Here is a 19,026-nt window from a genome sequence, read left to right as displayed (position 1 = left end):
ACGTTGGGGCGTCTCTCTGTAATCGCTAGAATGTAATAACTCAGATTCCAAACAAAGTAGGTGCTGACAGGGGTGAATATTACCAAAATGGTATCAGTTTAATAAGTCATGGTGGCAAAATACTGATACGTAATATCTACAGAAGCTTGGACAAACTCCAAGTCGTTGACCTCGGAAAAGATGAGTTTGTGCTGCAGAAAATTGTAGGGACGTGACAGTAGTGACCCTATGACTCCTCTTAGAAGATAAAATTAAGCAAAGACAAACCTGTTTTTATAACGTTTGTAGACTTAAGAAGACTTGGCAATGACTGGAATATTCTTCGTGAAGGCAATTTCACTATCTCGCGCCCACGGGAATGAAATATTTAGAACGTGCCTCATATCTCTTAAACCGCTACAGACATGGAAACGAAGTATTGGCGAATGATGGCACACAAGGAGGAGATTACTTTACCTTTACCGGTTTGTAAACACATCGAACTTTCTTATCTGTGGCGATTTATCTGAAGTTGTGCTTTCTATTTTAGTTTATAGATTCCAACGACTGTAAATCTGTAAAAGTTATCGCAGCTAGCGGAACAAGACTTTCCTAGTATGAAAATAAACAGGAAATTTCTTCTCTTATGCTAAAAAAAGTGCGCGTCACTTACGATGGCGGCCGAGTTTAGGTTCGATCTGCGCATCTGACGTCATAAAACAGCCAGCCAATGAACAGAGAACGACCTTGCCAGAGCTAGACTGCAGTTCAGAGCACGGACGAGTGTCTTCAGTTTTAGAAACGTTCACTCATAAATAAAGTAATTGAACAGAGGCAATGTCTTGATAGCAGACTAAAGTAATTGAACAAAAGCAATGTCTTGATAGCAGACTTTCTTTTATAGAAAGTTTGGGAAAAGAATTCTTTATACCAATTGCTTGATATTCTATTAATTAAACCAAGCAGTAAGCCTCCTAATTAAGGCAATAGCAAGGAAATTCTCACTAACCGCTTTTTCGCAATAAAGAACAGCGGTAATTGTTTATTACCTATTGTTCAAAATGGTTCAAATGGTTCTGAGCACTATGGGTCTTAACTTCTGAGGCCATCAGTCCCCTAGAACTTAGAACTACTTAAACCTAACTAACCTAAGGACATCTCACACATCCATGCCTGAGGCAGGATTCGAACCTGCGACCGTAGCGGTCGCGCGGTTCCAGGCTGTAGCGCCTATAACCGCTCGACAACCAGGGCCGGCTATTTCCTATTGTACTTCGACGAAACGTGAATAATTCATAGTCATACCAACAGTGTTTGTCGCTATTTTACGTGATACTTTAAAGTCCTCCAGGAATTATGTTGAATGACGAGCTGCGTTAGCGTAATGGTGAAGGTGCTTGGCTGCTAAGCAACAGGTTCTGAGTTCAAACCTTGTGCGGTGTTTAATGTTTTCTTTATTTAAAAACAATATCGAAGTGTCTTCATGAATTTCATTCGTTTGAATGTAATTATCTGAAATTTCTAGTGGCAACTAAAATCGACCATATGGGAAGTATACGCTATGGACTTTTATCTCTGCAAACTCTTCAAAATTTCGTGCAATGGTTTACTACACTTAATGCTGTACAATAACTGCGTTGAACATCGAAACAAAATTAAGTCATTTATGGGGGGAAATTATCAGTGAATATGTGTTAAAATCAAATTTTTGGGCCAGATAGTTTATGTGAAATCGAATAAGTGTGTCAAAGCAGTCGGAACAACATGTATCTGCGCAGGCGAGCAGTGCAGTGATGACAAAATCGCGCACAGCACGGAATGCGGGGAGCACGTCTCTGTAGCAGCCTTGGTGGCTTTACTTCGTGAACTGCGCGCTCCCCCCTAAACGTAAGTTTGCGAACTAACTATACTATGGCGCTGCTTCTCTTGGTGCGTGCAACTGGCAACTCAGCACTCCGCCGCGTCTGGGCAGGCGTGCACGAGCCGCCAAGATAAAAGAATTGAACTATACCACAAATCGACAAAATGAGGTTCTTCGTAAGCTATTGAGCTCTCTGGTCGCCAATTACTTGTTTAATCAGACACTCTGTTTCAGAATTCTGTCACAGTAGCTGTTCCAAAAATGAATGTTAAAATTATAGTGTGTTTTGGCAAGAAGTACAATTAAACTGGTCAACAAGTGAAATGTGGCCGTTACTCACAAACAGTGATGCTTCATCGAATGAGAAAAGGTTAACAATTCACACAAAAATAAACCGCCAATGCTGTTGGAATTGTGATTGAATCCCATAACCCATCGTATTTTTAACACTGAGCGACTGGAATGGAAACTTACCAAAGGATTTAATTCCTTTTCTTCATCTGAGGAGTATTAAAACAATGACGAGCGTAGCCTCCGGGCAATACGAGACGCACACGCCGTATACTGGTTACTGACTTACGGCTTGCAAACTGACAAAATTTGATTCGCGAATAAAACGGTTGTTACTGAGAAAAGTAAACAGTTGATAGGCGACACAACACAGTGGTCAGTGAGCTGAGAATAATGCGCGCGACAGGAATACGGCAGCTGGCCGTGTGTGCCTTGAGAGAGGAAGGGATCACGTCGTTCGAAAGACATCGCCATGTAATTAGATCTGCCTTCATTGGCAATACAGTTCAACAAGTTAAATACATCAAATCACCACAGACTTTGACGATACTCGTACTTTCGAAATAATACCGACCACTACTTCATTTGTGTAGACTGTTGTATAATTAGTTTATTAATGGTGAGTGTGTGTGTGTGTGTGTGTGTGTGTGTGTGTGTGTGTGTGTGTGAGAGAGAGAGAGAGAGAGAGAGAGAGAGAGAGAGAGAGAGAGAGAGCGAGAGCAGAAGCATAAATGGTCATGAGTAAGCTATCGTTAAAAGAAATATGTCGTATGTCATAGTCCCGTTTTCCTGTTTTATGATGACAGTTACCTTTTATTTCGTTTTCCTAGTTCTTACGCTTGGAATTGTCGTAATGCATGCGATCTAACGTGTAGGATTTGGGTCTAAGAATTTAGTCGCTGTCATGTTCACGCCAGGTACACTCAGCTGTGTAATGTCCCTGAGCTGTCGGAAGTTATTCCTAAAGCTGAAGACAGCGTCGTGTTTTATTTCGAGGCTCGTCTAAATGCGCTCGGACCTGCAGGCACAGAACATCGCGTATCCAGTGACACACGTACTGTTCTGTGAAGTGAGTAAGCTTTATTTTGCAGTTGTTGCCGGTAGTAATACCTTGAATTCAGTATAAAGAGCGGCAAAGTAGAGACTAGTATTACAATTAAATAGCCGCCCAGAACAAGGTTGTAACAGACAAAACTAATTTCCTTTTTCAGGAAGAAGGAAACATTCTGTTGCACACAGGTTTATACTGCGAAAGATAAAGTTACAATGAAACAAGTGTACTGACCTCGTTATTTGACTAACAAGCACTTGTAAGGGTCACATGTAGATTAAAAAACAGGTACTTGAAAAATAATCTTGCTCTACATACCTCATCTGGTGATTTTGCCACTATTAACACCCCCTTCTTTGATACCTCTGTACACTACTGGCCATTAAAATTGCTACACCACGAAGATGACGTGCTACAGAAGCGAAATTTAACCGACAGGAAGAATATGCTATAATATGCAAATGATAAGCTTTCCAGAGCATTCACACAAGGTTGGCGCCGGTGGCGACACCTACAACGTGCTGACATGAGGAAAGTTTCCAACCGATTTCTCATAAACAAGCAGCACTTGACCGGCGTTGTCTGGTGAAACGTTGTTATGATGCCTCGTGTAAGGAGGAGAAATGCGTACCATCACGGTTCCGATTTTGATAATGGTCGGATTGTAGCCTGTCGCGATTGCGGTTTATCGTATCGCAACATTTCTCCTCGCGTTGGTCGAGATCCAATGACTGTTACCAGAAAATGGAATCTGTGGGTTCAGGAGGGTAATGCGGAACGCCGTGCTGGATCCCAACGGCCTCGTATCACTAGCAGTCGAGATGACAGGCATCTTATCCGCATAGCTGTAACGGATCGTGCAGCCACGTCTCGATCCAGGAGTGAACAGATGGGGGCGGGCGATGACGGCGGCAGCAGCAACACTGACGTCACGGCGCAGCGAAGAACGGCTTCGGTGAACAAAGTACCCACCACCACATTCCGCAAAGTCGTCTCAGGTTTGGATCTGTAGGTGGCTACTTAGTTACACTACGTGCCCCATCACGATATTAATTTTGTGGTGCTTTATGTTTACATCTGATTGATACACGAGAAGTGTGTTGGAAAAGAGCACTGTAACGTATTACGATCATGCACTTGAGGGTAAACAGTTACATTCATGACCGTGCATTTTGTGTGCTTCATATCGTTTGAAAGCGATGTTTCACGCTGAGTCGGAAAACATTGGGGGCGTAAAAAATGTGTACACCACAGGAAGTTTTCCGGCAGAAGAACGTTTCCTTCAGCCTGTTAAAATGATACAGAAGTTTACATGTTGGCGTAATTTGACAACAGTAATTGTATAAATTTTGCATTCCAGTATAGATATCGTAAAAGTTGATTGTCGACTGGCGCGGACACACACACACATTAGAGTGGTCCTACAAGGGTTTAGTTTTTACCGACTGAGCTGCAGAACCATGGAAACAGACTGAGGTGGCGGTGTTGGCCGGGAGATTTGCACCCGGGGTTGCTCGGCCGGTAGGAGAAAGCCGTCCCGTTTCACGCGACTCGGCCGATCTGCTCGGCGGTGGAGATGAGCTGAAGTTATGGGGGCGGCGCAAACACCCAGATCCCGAGAGAAGGAAATTAGCGACTCTGTCGGGAATCGAACCTTGGACGCTAACCACAGATTGCGGACACTGCTGCACCGACCGTGAACAAGAGTCGCTGTAGGATACGCTTTGTGGGACGCTCCTCGCCTCTTCCCTCCTAGACGAGGTCAGGTCAGATAAGGTGAGGAACTCGAAGTCTCCAGGGGGTGCGGACCTTACACTGTACGCGTCGTCTAGGAAGGTATTGCCCCAAATTTCAACCCGGAATGGGGTGAAAATGGGAATGAAGGATGTTCTGAAAACTGGAATCTCCTTTCTCAGTCAGAAAATAATAAAAGAATACGTATTTCTGTTTTGCTGAAAATACAGCCCCGAAGGGAGTCAGATTGTTGTTGTTGTGGTCTTCAGTCCTGAGACTGGTTTGATGCAGCTCTCGATGCTACCTATCCTGTACAAGCTTCATCTCCCAGTACTTACTGCAACCCACATCCTTCTGAATCTGCTTAGTGTATTCATATCTTGGTCTCCCTCTACCATTTTTACCCTCCACACTGCCCTCCGGTACTAAATTGGTGATCCTTTGATGCCTCAGAAGATGTCCTACCAACCGATCCCTTCTTCTAGTCAAGTTGTGCCACAAACTTCTCTTCTCCCCAATCCTATTCAACACCTCCTCATTAGTTATGTGATCTACCCATCTAATCTTCAGCATTCTTCTGTAGCACCACATTTCGAAAGCTTCTATTCTCTTCTTGTCTATTTACCGTCCATGTTTCACTTCCGTACATGGCCACACTCCATACAAATACTTTCAGAAACGACTTCCTCACACTTAAAGCTATACTCGATGTTAACAAATTTCTCTTCTTCGGTAACGCTTTCCTTGCTATTGCTAGTCTACATTTTATATCCTCTATACTTCGACCATCATCAGTTATTTTGCTCCCCAAATAGCAAAACTCCTTACTACTTTAAGTGTCTCATTTCCTAATCTGATTCCCTCAGCATCACCCGACTTAATTCGACTGCATTCCATTATCCTCGTTTCGCTTTTGTTAATGTTCTCCTCCTCTCGAGACACTGTCCATTCCGTTCAACTGCTCTTCCAAGTCCTTTGCTGTCTCTGACAGAATCACAGTGTCATCGGCGAACCTCAAAGTTTTTATTTCTTCTCCATGGATTTTAATGCCTACTCCGAACTTTTCTTTTGTTTCCTTTACTGCTTGGTCAATATACAGATTGAATAACATCGGGGAGAGGCTACAACCCTGTCTCACTCCCTTCCCAACTACTGCTTCCCTTTCATGACCCTCGACTCTTATAACTGCCATCTGCTTTCTATACAAATTGTAAATAGCCTTTCGCTCCCCGTATTTTACCCCTGCCACCTTCAGAACTTGAAAGAGAGTATTCCACTAAACATTGTCAAAAGCTTTCTCTAAATCTACAAATGCTAGAAACGTAGATTTGCCTTTCCTTAATCTTTGTTCTAAGATACGTCATAGGGTCAGTATTGCCTCACGTGTTACAGCATTTCTACGGAATCCAAACTGATCTTCCCCGAGGTCGGCTTGTACCAGTTTTTCCATTCGTCTGTAAAGAATTCGCGTTAGTATTTTTCAGCTGTGACTTACTAAACTGATAGTTCGGTAATTTTCACATCTGTCAACTCCTGCTTTCTTTGGGATTGGAATTATTATATTCTTCTTGAAGTCTGAGGGTATATCGCCTGTTTCATACATCTTGCTCACCAGATGGTAGAGTTTTGTCAGGAATGGCTCTCCCAAGGCTGTCAGTAGTTCTAATGGAATGTTGTCTACTCCCAGGGCCTTGTTTTACAGTGCTCTGTCAAACTCTTCGCGTAGTATCATATCCCCCATTTTAGCTTCATCTACATCCTCTTCCCTTTCCATAATATTGTCCTCCAGAACATTGCCCCTGTATAGACCCTCTATATACTCCTTCCACCTTTCTGCTTTCCCTTCTTTGCTTAGAACTGGTTTTCCATCAGAGCTCTTGATATTCATACAGGTGGCTCTTTTCTCCAAAGCTCTCTTTAATTTTCCTGTAGGCAGTATCTATCTTACCCTAGTGAGATAAGCCTCTACATCCTTAAATTTTTCCTCTAGGCATCCCTGTTTAGCCATTTTGCGCTTCCTGTCGATCTCATTTTTGAGACGTTTGTATTCCTTTTTGCCTGCTTCATTTACTGCATTTTTATATTTTCTCCTTTCATCAATCAGATTCTGTATCTCTTCTGTTACCCACGGATTTCTACTAGACCTCGTCTTTTTACCTACTTGATCCTCTGCTGCCTTCACTATTTCATCCCTCAAAGCTCCCCATTCTTCTTCTACTGTATTAATTTCCCCCATTCTTGTCAATTGTTCCCTTATGCTCTCCCTGAAACTCTGTACAGTCTCTGATTCTTTCAGTTTTTCCAGGTCCTATCTCCTTAAACTCCCACCTTTTTGCAGTTTCTTCAGTTTTAATCTACAGTTCATAACCAATAGATTGTGGTCAGTCCACATGTGCCCCTGGAAATGTCTTACAATTTGAAACCTGGTTCCTAAATCTCTGTCTTACCATTATATAATCTTTCTGGAACCTTCTAGTATCTCCAGGGTTCTTCCATGTATACAGCGTTCTTTCATGATTCCTGAACCAAGTGTTAGCTATATTTAAGTTATGCTCTGTGCAAAATTCTACCAGACGGATTCCTCTTTCATTTCTTACCCCCAATCCATATTCACCTGCTATGTTTCCTTCTCTCTCTTTTCCTACTCTCGAATTCCAGTCACCCCTTGACTATTAAATTTTCGTCTCCCTTCACTACCTGAATAATTTCTTTGATCTCATCATACAATTGATCAATTTCGTCATCATGTGCAGAGCTAGTTGGCATATAAACTTGTACTACTGTAGTAGGCATGGGCTTTGTGTCTATCTTGGCCACAATTATGCGTTCACTATGCTGTTTGTAGTAGCTAACCCGCACTCCTATTTTTTTATTCATTATTAAACCTATTCCTGCATTACCCCTGTTTGATTTTGTATTTATAACCCTGTAATCACCTGACCAAAAGTCTTGTTCCTCCTGCCACCGAACTTCACGGATTCCCACTATATCTTTAACCCATCCATTTCCCTTTTTAAATTTTCTAACCTACCTGCCCGATTGAGGGATCTGACATTCCACGCTCCGATCCATAGAAGGCCAGTTTTCTTTCTCCCGATAACGCCGTCCTCTCGAGTCGTTCCCTCCCGGAGATCGGAATGGGGTACTATTGTACCTCCGGAATATTTTACCCAAGAGGACGCCATCATTTACCCATACAGTATAGCTGCATGCCCTCGGGACAAATTACAGCTGTTGTTTCCCTTGCTTTCAGCCGTTCACAGTACCACAAGAGCAAGGCCGTTTTGGTTAGCGTGAGAAGGCCAGATCAGTCAATCATCCAGACTGTTGCCCCTGCAGCTACCAAAGGCTGCTGCCCCTCTTCAGGAACCACACGTTTGTCTGGCCTCTCAACAGATACCCCTCCGTTGTGGTTGCACCTACAGTACGGCTATCTGTATCGCTGAGGTACGCAAGCCTCCCCACCAACGGCAAGGTCAATGGTTCATAGGGGGGGGGGGGGGGGGGGGGGAACTCGGGATAGAGACTAGATATAGCTAGGTGTTTTAGATACAAGTTATATGTGTCAAAGGGGGCCACGCATTGCTACCAATGGCCATAACTTTGAACGTCATTTTGTGGTTAAAGTGATTTTTTAAAATGAGATCCTAATATTGGAGTTAAGATTAGAAAGATTTTACGCGGAAAATGATAAATTATTGGTCATGGCAAGGTTCAGTGCAGGTCGAACAAGCAAATACGTCTTCAAATCTAGCATGGATGAACTCTGAATATAGGAGGGATACAGTAGAATACAATGTTAGATACAAATCAGAAGAGCTATGCTGAGGGAAGACAGGCGAGGGACTCGCTCAGCGACTTGCAAACCAGTGATCTCAGGTTTATTTATACATGTTCTGTCTCCCAAACGTCCAAATCACATTTATACTTCATGATTCATTTATTTTTTCCAATAAACACGTCAGCTGAGACATAAAGGCCAAATCTCTTAGTTTCCATATCCAACGTCACTAATTGGAATTTCCATGAAACAAAACACAACTTGAGAATGACCTATAATTATCTGTAAGACCTTCATTATTGGTAATGATACATGATACTTTATGCGCCTTCCAGTTTGTATCTAACATTGAATTTTGCTGCATCTTCCGTATTGTGAATTAATCCATACTAGAACGAAAAACATGATTATTTTATCTTCATTGAACCTAGCCACGACCTTGAATTATGTGCCATTTTATTCCTGGAATTTGCTGCTCCTTTAAATTTTGAATGAAAAACTTGGCTTCCCATTCTAAACCACTTTGACCTCCAAATCACCTTGAAAATCACGTTCAAGGTTGTGTCAATTAGTAGCAATGGTCGACCCTTTTTGGCACCTACAACTTTCATCTAAAACACCTTGCTATATCTCATCTCTATCTCGATCCGTTCCCCATAATGAATTAAACATGGCTCTGCACAAGGTGAGCACGGGAAGATGTTTTATCGATGCTTCAGGAGTAGTGGTGCTCCTCTTCGCATAAACGGAATACAGAGAGGTCTTCTCTCCGCACCGTTGTTGACCAAAGTGGTTCAAGTAATGGCGACTTGGGAACTGCTCCTGAGAAAGGCCGACAGCCGATTGCCCCCCCAGACTGTTGAAGAAGTTGCTGCTGCCGTGGCTGAGAATGCTGGCCGCGATGTGACTCCCACGCAGTGCGCGAGCTGTGTCGCGGCAGCCGGACATCCCGCGGCCCGCCGTTCGCGAAGCGCCGTGAACGGCCGTGGGATGGTACCTCTAGGGCGGTTCCAGGCTGTCGTGGATGCAGGTGGTCTTCACACTGACGGAAGTTCGTAACGTGGAATGTAAACACTGAACGCAATTAACAACGTTTACCCTCTCATGTGGAAATTAAACTGCGATTTTTAATGGTTTGTTTACTGGTACTCTTCCCCATGTCCTCACAACCTCACAAATGTTTCAACATCGTTTCATTGCCCTAACATGACTCACTTTTCATGGGAGCCCTCTCGTGCAGTGAGTGTAACTACAAAAACCCCGACACACACACACACACACACACACACACACACACACACACACACACACCAAAAGTTTGGCATCAGCCTGGTTCCCAGAACTCCTAAAGATAGACGATGACTGTGGATATTCTATCACAGACACAGTCCCTTTTAACTGTTCACAGACGTCACCAAACCCACCCAAAAATGTAAACAACGATGCATGGGCAGCGCCTATTAGACTGAGCGGGTCCAACAGCCAATCAGTTCCAGCCATTCCACCTGGAATGGGGTACATGGCTCGTGTTCTATGTAGTTCAGCCATGCCTAGACGGTAAATACCGCGGTTCGATCGCGTCCGCATTGTCCCTTTGTGCCAGGAAGGGCTCTCAACAAGGGAAGCGTCCAGGCATCTCGGAGTGAACCAAAGCGATGTTGTTCGGACATAGACGAGATGCAGAGAGACAGGAACTGTCGATGATGTGCCTCGCTCAGGCCGCAGTGGGTGACCGCTGCCTACGGATTATGCGTCGCAATAGCTCGGACAGCAACGCCACTATGTTGAACAATGCAATTTCGTGCAGCCACAGAACGTTGTGTTAAGACTCACTGTGCGCAATAGACTGCATGATGCGCAACTTCACTCCCGACGTCCATCTTCGCAACCACGACACCGTGCAGCGCGGTACAGATGTGCCCAACAACATGCCGAATGGACCGCTCAGGATTGGCATCACGTTCTCTTCACTGTGAGTGTCGCATATGCCTTTAACCAGACTATTGCCCGAGACGTGTTTGGAGGCAACCCGGTCAGTCTGAACGACGTACGCCGCTGGTGGTCACGGAAGGCGCCGTCACTGCTGCAAGATACGTGAATGCCATCCTCCGACCGATAGTGCAACCGTATCGGCAGCATACTGGCGAGGCATTCGTCTTGATGGACGACAATTCGCGCCCCCATCGTGCAGATATTGTGAATGACTTCCATCAGGATAATGACATTGCTCGACTAGTGGCGAACACATTCTCCTGACATGAACCCTACAAAACATGCCTGGGACAGACTGAAAAGGGCTCTTTACGGACGACATAACCCACCAACCACTCTGACGGATCTACGCCGAATCGCCATTGAGGGGTGGGACAATCTGGACCAACAGTGCCTTGATCAACTTGTGGATAGTATGCCACGACGAATACAGGCATGCATCAATGCAAGAGGACGTGCTACTGGGTATTAGAGGTATTACAATCTGGACAACCACCTCTGAAGGTCTCGCTGTGTGGTGGTACATCATGCAATGTGTGGCTTTCGTGAGCAATAAAAAGGGCGGAAATGATGTTCATGTTGCTGTCTACTCCATTTTTCTGTACAGATTCCGGAACTCGCGGAACCCAGGTGAGGAAAGACTACTTTTGATTCTTAGTTTGTGAGATTAACAATTCTTCAGTTCGACTTTTATTGAAGTTAGAATTTTGCCTTGTGTAGGTTTTTCAGATGGATTTATTATACAAGCTTACGACCAAGAACTCAGTGGCAAAAAAAGTCAGTAGAAAGGGAAACAAGTCGGAGTAGAAAATTTTTACTTTTTATTCATTCGATGACTAATTTCGGGCCGAGACCCATTTTCAAATCATCATAAGTCAAAAACAGCATCCGATTATGTTATGACGTTTTCAAAATGGGTCTCGGCTCGAAACTGGTCATCGATTCAATAAGAAGTAAAAATTTGCAACTTGGGCTGTTTTTTTATGTACTGATGAATAGTAGTTGTTGCCCTAAGGTACTGCAGCATGCTGGAAGTTCGCAAAAGAAAATGTGTTTGTAAGGTGCAGTAGCTGCTGTTAATTTTTTCCAGAGGAAATCTGTTTCTCACATGTATAACACTCCAGAATGATTGCAGCTTGCCATACTTCAGACATTTGGTGGGTGATTTGATAAATATAATCGATACCTCTTGACTAGCTTTTTCCACTCAACTGATTAGTCATTCGACGGCTCTTCACTGATAAGGGATCTGACTTTGAGCCACGAACAGGTTTTAAGCAGTCCTTTAAGGACTGCATGGTTTTCGGAGGTTGGTGGTTAGAGTGGAGAAGCAGAGCCACTTTGCCGGAGGACAGGAGAATCTCGCGTGTGTCTTTTTCAGCAGGAAGGGCGTCCTGGTTTTTAGCCGGGTGAAGTGTCTCATATGTTACTTACAATGCAATAGTGTTGCACAATCGCAGTTCCCCGACTAAGTGCATAAAGAAACTCATCGTATGTGTCAGTATGGGCACTGACTCTGTTGTGAGTAAGTCTGCCCATTGATCACTTTACGATGTCTGCATACAGCGAAAAAAAAAAAACCGATTGACAGCCGACCATTTATGTAGCCTCACAGTTACATTTGTGTGCGCTGATGACGTGATGACGTTCAGAGGGAGCACATGGTCGTAATAAGGACTGAAAAAGCCACACACTATGGGTTTCTTCCAGTAACGACCGTTAAGTTCTAAATGTTCCTTTCAGCTCTGCAGGAAGTTTCAGTACAGTAATGCAAAGTCTATAGTTACCGCAGATGGATGATGTATTGCTCATAATTACGGACTCGTTATGTATTACCCGAGTTGTCTACGTGTGAGAGCAGCAAGGCCCTTACATTTACTGGAGGAACCAATCAGTTACAGTCCCTTAAAAGATAGTGTGATTCTTCCTCCTCCCAAACTGAGTCTCACTTATCTACTCCCTTGTAACGACTGTGAAGTGCATGGCAGTGGGTACATCCATCGTATCACTTACTAAGAGTTACTCATGGTCCATTCACGTTCAGGGGTGTGTGAAGAATCATTAAAGTGCCTCTGTGTGTGCAGTGATCAGTCTAAACTTGTCTTCGTGATCTGTGCGAGAGCCATACGAATGGAGTTAAGATGTATTCGCAGAGTCAGGATTTGACGTTGGTTCAGTTTCTAAATGTGTTTTTATGGAATATTGTCTCCTCCAGAAATCACCTGCACTCAGTGCAGTCCTTAGCTCCTCGAAAAGCATGCAGAATGGCAAAATTCTGGGCTGATTTAACAATTGCGGCATTCCAAAAAGACTTGAAAACAAAAGTCAGTGAAATCACTCACCCAGACTCAGTATAGAAACATTACTATAATGCATATAATGTCTCGTAATCAGCACGAAACACGCCGCGCAGTGTTTGTGTACGAAATAAAATGTTCATATTCGAATATCTCCTAAAATAAATCACTCACAAATCTCAAGCTCTCACAGAATATTCAGTACTGTAGTCGCTCTTTGTCAACGGTAAGAGAAGCAATAAAACGCGCAAATTTCGTTATTTTGGAATAAATTTGATCAGCGCGATTTAACATAGGCGTTTACCAGAAGATGGCTCCCGAACGACTTCATCAGCTCCTAGATCGGAGGCACAAAGCCATACTGATACGCACGGGATATGCTTCATTCCTATTGGCTAATATATTAAACAGCCAATCAGATCATTTCGAGCACTTGTATACTTAAGGTATTTTTAATGACAATCAGATTACTGCAGGTAATTTAGACTGGAAATCACGTAATTCCAAAACTAAATAAAATTTAATGAAGACAAAATTAGATTCCATTCCGCAACATAAATTACTTACAGATTTAATACTCAACGACCCTTCTGGCTGCCTTTTACAAAACCAAAGTAAGTCGGGCATACGTCACAAATTCCACTATTGTACAAGAAACGTTCTCACACATAGATTTACTTAATTTCCATATAATTTCAACGTATGTCCTCAGACCCAGCAAAACACTTACATAACCATAACACAATGAAATAATAATTTTCCAAAGTACTTTCTATTTAGTCAGAAATCTGTGGTAATGAAAAGAAAGAAAATTCCAGACAATTAGATTTTATGGACCTGTACTTCTGGTTGTAGTTTCAATTGATACTATAGATGAATCCATCACAGTCGTCCTTTAGGTAAAAATTTATATCTCCGAAAGTACTGAAGTTATTCACTCGAAATCAGCTGTGCCAGCGTGAGAACCAAAATTGTGCTCTCCTCCCAGCTCCGTGGTAAGCTACGCTTTCGATGTAAGATGACAATTCGTAATAATTAGCTACATTGCAAACCCAGAGAGTGGTTGAAAAAGTGTTCATATAGCTGACATGACCAGTTTCATCTGGTTGTTTCATTAAACTGATAAAGCTGACCGAGTGAATAAACAGTTGATTAGCCACTCACGTCTTGCTGCATCAGTGACCTGCCCATCATCTGTGTACTGCTTGCCGTGGAGTACATCCTTCATTGGACCAAATAGACGGAAGTCGGAAGGTGCGAGATGCGGGTTGTTCAGCTCTGAGTGATCCACCGGTCACCCTGAATGAGAGCACGTCCCCACATCGCAGCAGTCACAGCCGTCTTGCAGCTGACCGACACGTGGAGGTCGGCCAGATGTGCACAACCTTGCTGCGACGATGGCGCTGCTAGGCCAGGCGTGGATCACCAGTAAGCTCTTCTGACGCTGACAGACACCTCGCACTACGACTCGCGGTGCTTCTGTTCACTGCCAAATCTCCTCAGACATTCTGCAAGCGGGTATGAACATCTTCGACGCTCTGGTTTTCATCCGAAAGAAACTCAGTGACAGCTCTCTGCTTGGGTCGCACCTCCTTTACGGACGCCACTTTGGAGGCTACATACGGTGGTGTCAGCTGTTGGAATTTCATGAAACTGTAGGGGCTGAAGTGGAATATTCCACGATGTCTCACAAATTCCGCATTTTCCCAACAGAAATTGGCCGAGAAAAAAGTGTAGCGTTACAGATCGAATGCCCCCGTTGGACGATGATTATGCTTATGTATTTTAATCAGGGTCCTCGATCTTGGTGTGGCTAGATTCTTCACAATGCCTGTCTTCGTCTCAGCATCTGGTAGCAAGAAATGCGTGTGTTTGAGAATAACTCCTCCCTAGATTTCTCCCTGACGTCACTGGAAATTTGTTTAATATCGTTCTCGGCCGAAAACACTAACATCTTATTGATATCTGAGCTGGACAGAGAAGTCGTTACCACAGCCAGGACATACACACAGCCAAACCAGTTGCAGAAGTACTGGCTTGCACGCGAACTGGTTCCGAAAATGACGAAGAGATTAAGGAAATGCTTTTTGAGAGAGAAGAAATTGGTCAGATCGTTAAGCGAGATGAAAACTTGTGATGGGGCACTCGAAATCGATAGGCAGAATACGAAGCGGAAAAAAAGTTGGAGGAGAAAAGAAGTGAAGTAAGGGAATGAAAGGGGAAGCTGCCTGGCAAAATTTCGCACAGAGCACAATTTAACCACTAACAGTTGGTTTGAATCATGAAAGACAATTGTGTACATGGTAGGAGTCAGAATGCACCTCACTATTTGAGACATACTACATAGTCCAAATATTTACTATTACTTAACAAATAAAAATGTGCTCGGATGGAACCCTGCTTCTCTCATAATGACTCTGGAAATTGCTAATGTCCATTCCAATCAGCTGGAACTTATTTCCTGAACCAGAGATTACGAGTTGCAATTTTCATTTTAATCAACGACGTGGAAAGAAGTCCCCTCTTAACGAAACGAAGAAAGACATTGTTATCTAACAATCTATTCAGAGTACGATATATTGTCTTAGAAATATTGGATCATGGTTGGCTGTCTATTCAGAAAATACTGTCTGAAAAACTAGTTTCGTCGATTATTTGACTATTTCTGGACCAGTTGGTTGATAAAGACCAGATGCCATCAGACATGTGGAATTACAGTGGAAGGCCCCATCACATCGAAAACGCCTCTGAGGGGTGGAAGAAAGTGATCTATTAATATCAAAAGCTCAGCCAAATGTTTACTCATTAATAAAAAACCTTAGAGAGGGCGTAGAGTGCTTTTGCTGATTAATTTCGAATTTGGATGGAAAAAGAATAAAGAAGTTTGCAATTCATACTGATGAGACGACTGTAATGATTCCAAATTGATGGCACCGTGAAATCGTTTCTGACTTGTGTGACCCACACACGGAAATTGCACTGCAGAAGAAAACATCACCACCATTGGAAATTATATAAATATTGAAAAGTAGTTTAATGCACGTCGTACTCATTGGAAAGCTTGTAAACAACTTTAATGATGGACGAAGTGAGACCACTTCCTCATGGTTTTCCTGGGAAATGAGACACAGACAGCTAAATACCTGTTGCAATTTGTGGAACATTCGGTAATGAAGACCGGTAGGGCTACCTTAAAGATCATGCCTCTTCTAGGGCACCATCACGGCACTCCTATTGAGAGACACTCTATGAAGAAAAACCTGTGTAGGTGGACAGCAAACAGAAAACCGGTCCAGAAGACACAAATGACAAGCAGCCACGTCCACTCATTCGCCCTTCGTCTGCAGACCACTGCACAGTGTGTGGTCGAACCACTGTCCTCCCGAATGAGAGCCCAGAGTGTCTCACCGCCGCGCCCTGCATATCCAGTCCACTACTTGCATTTCACACACGTTTCTCTGCCGGTTACATGGCGCAGACACGCACGAAGATAGTGTCTCCAAAATATGCTGAAGGTGATCGGGACCATGGCTCTCTGTCTACTAATAATTCAGACACGATCCCGCTCAGTATCTTGGCAAATCTGTGATTACCTAGAAAACCGTTTGAGTGAAAGAATCTGCGAAAGCTCAGTGTAAACTACAGTCGCATTGTGAGTGTCACAATAAAGTAGAATACTACACCACTGATCTCAGGATACGTTAAACATTTATAAGACAATGACGTCTGATTCTTAGACGAGGAACATATCGATGCTCGAAGACTGTATGGAAATGTAAACGGCTTTACAGCTTTTACCGCTTCGTTTATTTACATGCAGCACCACTTGGATGTAGGAAAATACGGCAATAATACCTGTAAACAACAGTAAAAAGTCGTTCATTATGCGATTACAACGCCAGTGTCCAAAGTTTTGAGCCTATAACATTGAGTGCATACTTGGAATGGGGAGGCGAGAAAACCACAAAGCGATGTAAAACGGAAGCAAATGTACAATTAACTAATGAGGGATGGGGAAGGAAGACTCGGGTTGGTCGGGTGGCTTCCAGAAGCCTGCAGTGCACGTGTTGGCCTGCGACCCTGAGGTGACCTCCGGCGCTACACTCCGTACAGCACTGCCTCGGCGTCTCGATCCACGTCGAGCGGGCGCGACAGAAGCCTTGGGACGAATTCTTAGGCGCCCTGCTGGCACCGTAACGGTCCGGCAGACGTCTTACGCTGGTGGAATGGAGATAAGTCGGCACGTTTCGAAAAAAGTGGACGCCGTTCTCGTGAACCCCACTTGTCTGAATTTCGGAAACCAGTTTACACTGTAGGGTGTGGAACTATTTCACTGACTCCGTCGTTTGCCCCTCATACGACCAGGAGAGTGAAGAGTGATGTCGGAGCTGTGACAGAGCTTACTTTGGTTTAGCCATGACGCATGTCATCTAATAAGTATCCGAACGTTCTGTGGAGCAAAGATGCTATTCAAACACGTCCACGCCAAAAGGAGATACAAATATATATTTGTGCGAAAGTTCCACAACACACGTTCTGGAAATGGAGCAACGAGTTTCATTTCTAAACTGCTCAACCTGGAAATACCTGGGTAGACCATAGCTTGCAAAATTCGGATAAAATGGCGACATGATTTATGATTGTATTATGCAGCATTGTTTACGATGGAGGTGGGCGCTGAATCTTTTTCTTAAGAAAGAAGACACAGATATCAGTCTGTTAAAAGGAGAGTTAAACATACTAATGAATTTAGACTCTTACAGTGGTTCAGAACGGTTCAAATGGCTCTGAGCACTATGAGACTTAACGTCGGAGGTCATCAGTCCAATAGAACCTAGAACTACTAAAACCTAACTAACCTAAGAACATCACACACATCCATACCCGAGGCAGGATTCGAACCTGCGACCGTAGCAGGCGCGCGGTTCCGGATTGAAGTGCCTAGAACCGCTCGGTCAAGGGGGCCGGTCAAGTTTAATCGTGCCTACCCTGAGACATTCACCGAGGAAAATGATTTCTGCATTACATGTACATTGCTTCTGATGTGTGACTGATATGTGGAACCTGAGATAAGGAGGAAGAAAATTTTTCTCAGAGGTGCCACGAGCTTGGATTTAAATATAAGTCCTGTAACTTTAGTGCTGAAAGAAGTTTGTTGCTTTGCCATTTTTTTTGCTATGTCATATATAAACCATCTTTTGACTGAGAACGATAACATTTTTAGAAGGTGAAAGCAGTTTATCATAGTACGACGCTGGTAGTTACAAACCTTAGGTGATCACGAAGCAGTACGGACCCTTGTCATTTGAAGGAAACTGGTGACGTTGCAATTGATTTAGGGTGTACAACCCTTTAACAGCTGTTGTTTCATACAGGTCTGCATGCGCCTCGTACAAGTGTTGAGGGTGCAGTGTAAGGGCTGCTCAGTGGCACTGTGTTTCAGGACCACCCACCATGTCGGCAGTTACGGAGGTTCAGAACACCACAACCGAGGCCCTGGCCGCCCTGCTAGACGGGGGTGACGGCTCCCTGGTGACGCTGGTGGTGGGCGAGACGAGGGTGGCGGCTCACAGGGCGGTGCTGGCAGCTGCGAGCCCCGTGTTCGAAGCGATGTTCGCGCACGACACGCTGGAGGCCAGCTGCGGCCAGGTGAGCGTCGACGACGTGGAGGGCCCGGTGCTGAGGCTCCTGGTGGCCTACGCGTATACCCTGCGGGCCCCCCAGCTGCCCGACACGGCCCCCCAGCTGCTCTCAGCGGCCGACAAGTACGGCTTGTCGGGCCTGAAGGCTGCCTGCGAGCGGCAGCTGATCTCGCAGTTGGCCGTCGAGACCGCAGCGGCGACGGCCGTCACGGCAGTGAGGCACTCGTGCCCGGACGCCACCAGGGCTGCCGTCGCCTTCATAAAGGACCACCTGCAGGTGATGGCCACGCGGGGCTGGGCGGACGCTGTGCTCGAGCACCCGCAAGAGGTGATTGAAGTCAGCAGAATGCTCGGTGAGCCACCAGCAGAAGCCAGGTAAGCACGATTCCCTTTTTGCC

General features: G+C 44.4%; 1 protein-coding gene across 2 annotated transcripts in view; it reads left to right on the top strand.

Moving 5' to 3' along the window:
- LOC126427155 (ankyrin-1-like) overlaps positions 1-19,026 on the top strand; it is a 90,626-nt gene that overhangs the window by 44,778 nt on the left and 26,822 nt on the right. Inside the window, exons 1-2 of one of the 2 annotated variants that reach the window (XM_050089380.1) lie at positions 11,205-11,319; positions 18,430-19,003. In XM_050089380.1, coding sequence (XP_049945337.1) covers positions 11,217-11,319; positions 18,430-19,003 — 677 coding nt within the window. In that variant the 5' untranslated portion in view covers positions 11,205-11,216. Of the gene's footprint in view, positions 1-11,204; positions 11,320-18,429; positions 19,004-19,026 lie in introns of those variants that run through there. The other variant, XM_050089381.1, reaches the window with a different exon arrangement.

The sequence above is a fragment of the Schistocerca serialis genome, chromosome 11 (assembly GCF_023864345.2).
Source record: "Schistocerca serialis cubense isolate TAMUIC-IGC-003099 chromosome 11, iqSchSeri2.2, whole genome shotgun sequence".
Classification (NCBI taxonomy): Eukaryota; Metazoa; Arthropoda; class Insecta; order Orthoptera; family Acrididae; genus Schistocerca; species Schistocerca serialis.
This window is presented reverse-complemented; position numbering and strand designations above follow the sequence as displayed.